At 43.1% G+C, this 1,336-nt stretch overlaps 1 protein-coding gene across 1 annotated transcript in view; it reads left to right on the forward strand.

Annotated features, from left to right (window-relative positions):
* Nucleotides 1-1,336, forward strand: part of LOC101857206 (hemicentin-1) — a gene marked incomplete in the record, with an annotated part of 120,102 nt that overhangs the window by 61,392 nt on the left and 57,374 nt on the right. Inside the window, 1 exon segment of the mRNA XM_013087487.2 lies at nt 663-811. Coding sequence (XP_012942941.1) covers nt 663-811 — 149 coding nt within the window.

Below are 1,336 nucleotides of genomic sequence, written 5' to 3' on the forward strand. Positions count from 1 at the left end.
TATACCCACCCCCTCTAATGCCACTTGCTACTGACAGGTTCACCGTGTTATGGTAATATTATAGTTGTAAGTCAAGTGTTATATTAAGTATTAGATCTATATGAAATTGAACAAGCGCTCAAAATCCACATTATTTCTCAGTCCCCCCTGCCATTGACGAGTCTAACGTGGTGTATGACCGTAAAGTGAACGAAGGACGCCGTGTGGAACTTGAGTGTCCAGTGTCTTAAGCATTGTGTATGACTTTATGTAGTTGAACTACGTACTTTTCCTGATCAGGATCCAATTTCCTTTTCCTCCCCCTATCCCACCCACCCTTTCCCCGTTTCCCCAATCCCCAGTCCCACCACCTCCAATTTCACCCGCTACTGATTAGTCTGAAGTGCTGTATGACAGCCGAGTGAAGTCTCATACATGTTTATGTGAACTAAAAAGGATTTTTAATATCCAATTCATAATCGATCTCATTTTTCTTTTATCTTCCCAAACCCCCATCTATCATTCCGTACGTTTCTAGTGTTGTCTGCCTTTGAGGACTTAATCAGTGATCCTATTGTGAAGTTTTATTGAAATATTATCTTAGACAAAAAGGCCTTTATATTCACAAACAATCTATTCTTTTTTTTTCTTGTCTCCTTCATCCCACCCCCTCCCCAGTCCCTCCTGCCATTGACGAGTCTAACGTGGTGTATGACCGTAAAGTGAACGAGGGACGCCGGGTGGAACTCGAGTGTCCAGTGTCCGGCATCCCGCTGCCCAGTGTGGAGTGGCTGGTCAATGGACAGCCGGCCTCCGAATTTGACCATGTCCGGTGAGAACATTGATTTGTTTTAATCTGTTTCTTTTTCTTCTGTTTAATCTGACACACGTTTGAGCCTGTTTGTCTTTTTTCTGTAGATATGATTTATTGCACAAAGGATTGTTGTTCTTCTTGTTCTTCTTTCTCTGGACTCGGAAGGCGGGCATGCACACACACACACACACACACACACCAAAATTAACCATTGCTCCCCCCCTCCCCCCTTTCCAAATAAATAAAAATAAAAAACCTCAAACCATACCAACAAAACAGAACAAAACTACAAAAACAAAAGAGAAATAAAAACAAACAAAACACACACATACAATCCGCTTCTTTCTCCCTCACCCGTCAGTTCAAATACAGATATCATTCTAACAAAGTGTATTATATTAACACACCCACCCCTCCTGCCCCCTATCCTACGTTTTCACTTCCCCAAATTTTCCTCCGTCTCTCACTCCTGCCCCTTTCCCTCCTCCCTCTCTGCCTCCCTCATCCCTTTCCTTTTTCCACGTCTCTTCCTTCCCCCTCTCA

The sequence above is a fragment of the Aplysia californica genome, unplaced genomic scaffold (assembly GCF_000002075.1).
Source record: "Aplysia californica isolate F4 #8 unplaced genomic scaffold, AplCal3.0 scaffold00593, whole genome shotgun sequence".
In the NCBI taxonomy this organism is placed as follows: Eukaryota; Metazoa; Mollusca; class Gastropoda; order Aplysiida; family Aplysiidae; genus Aplysia; species Aplysia californica.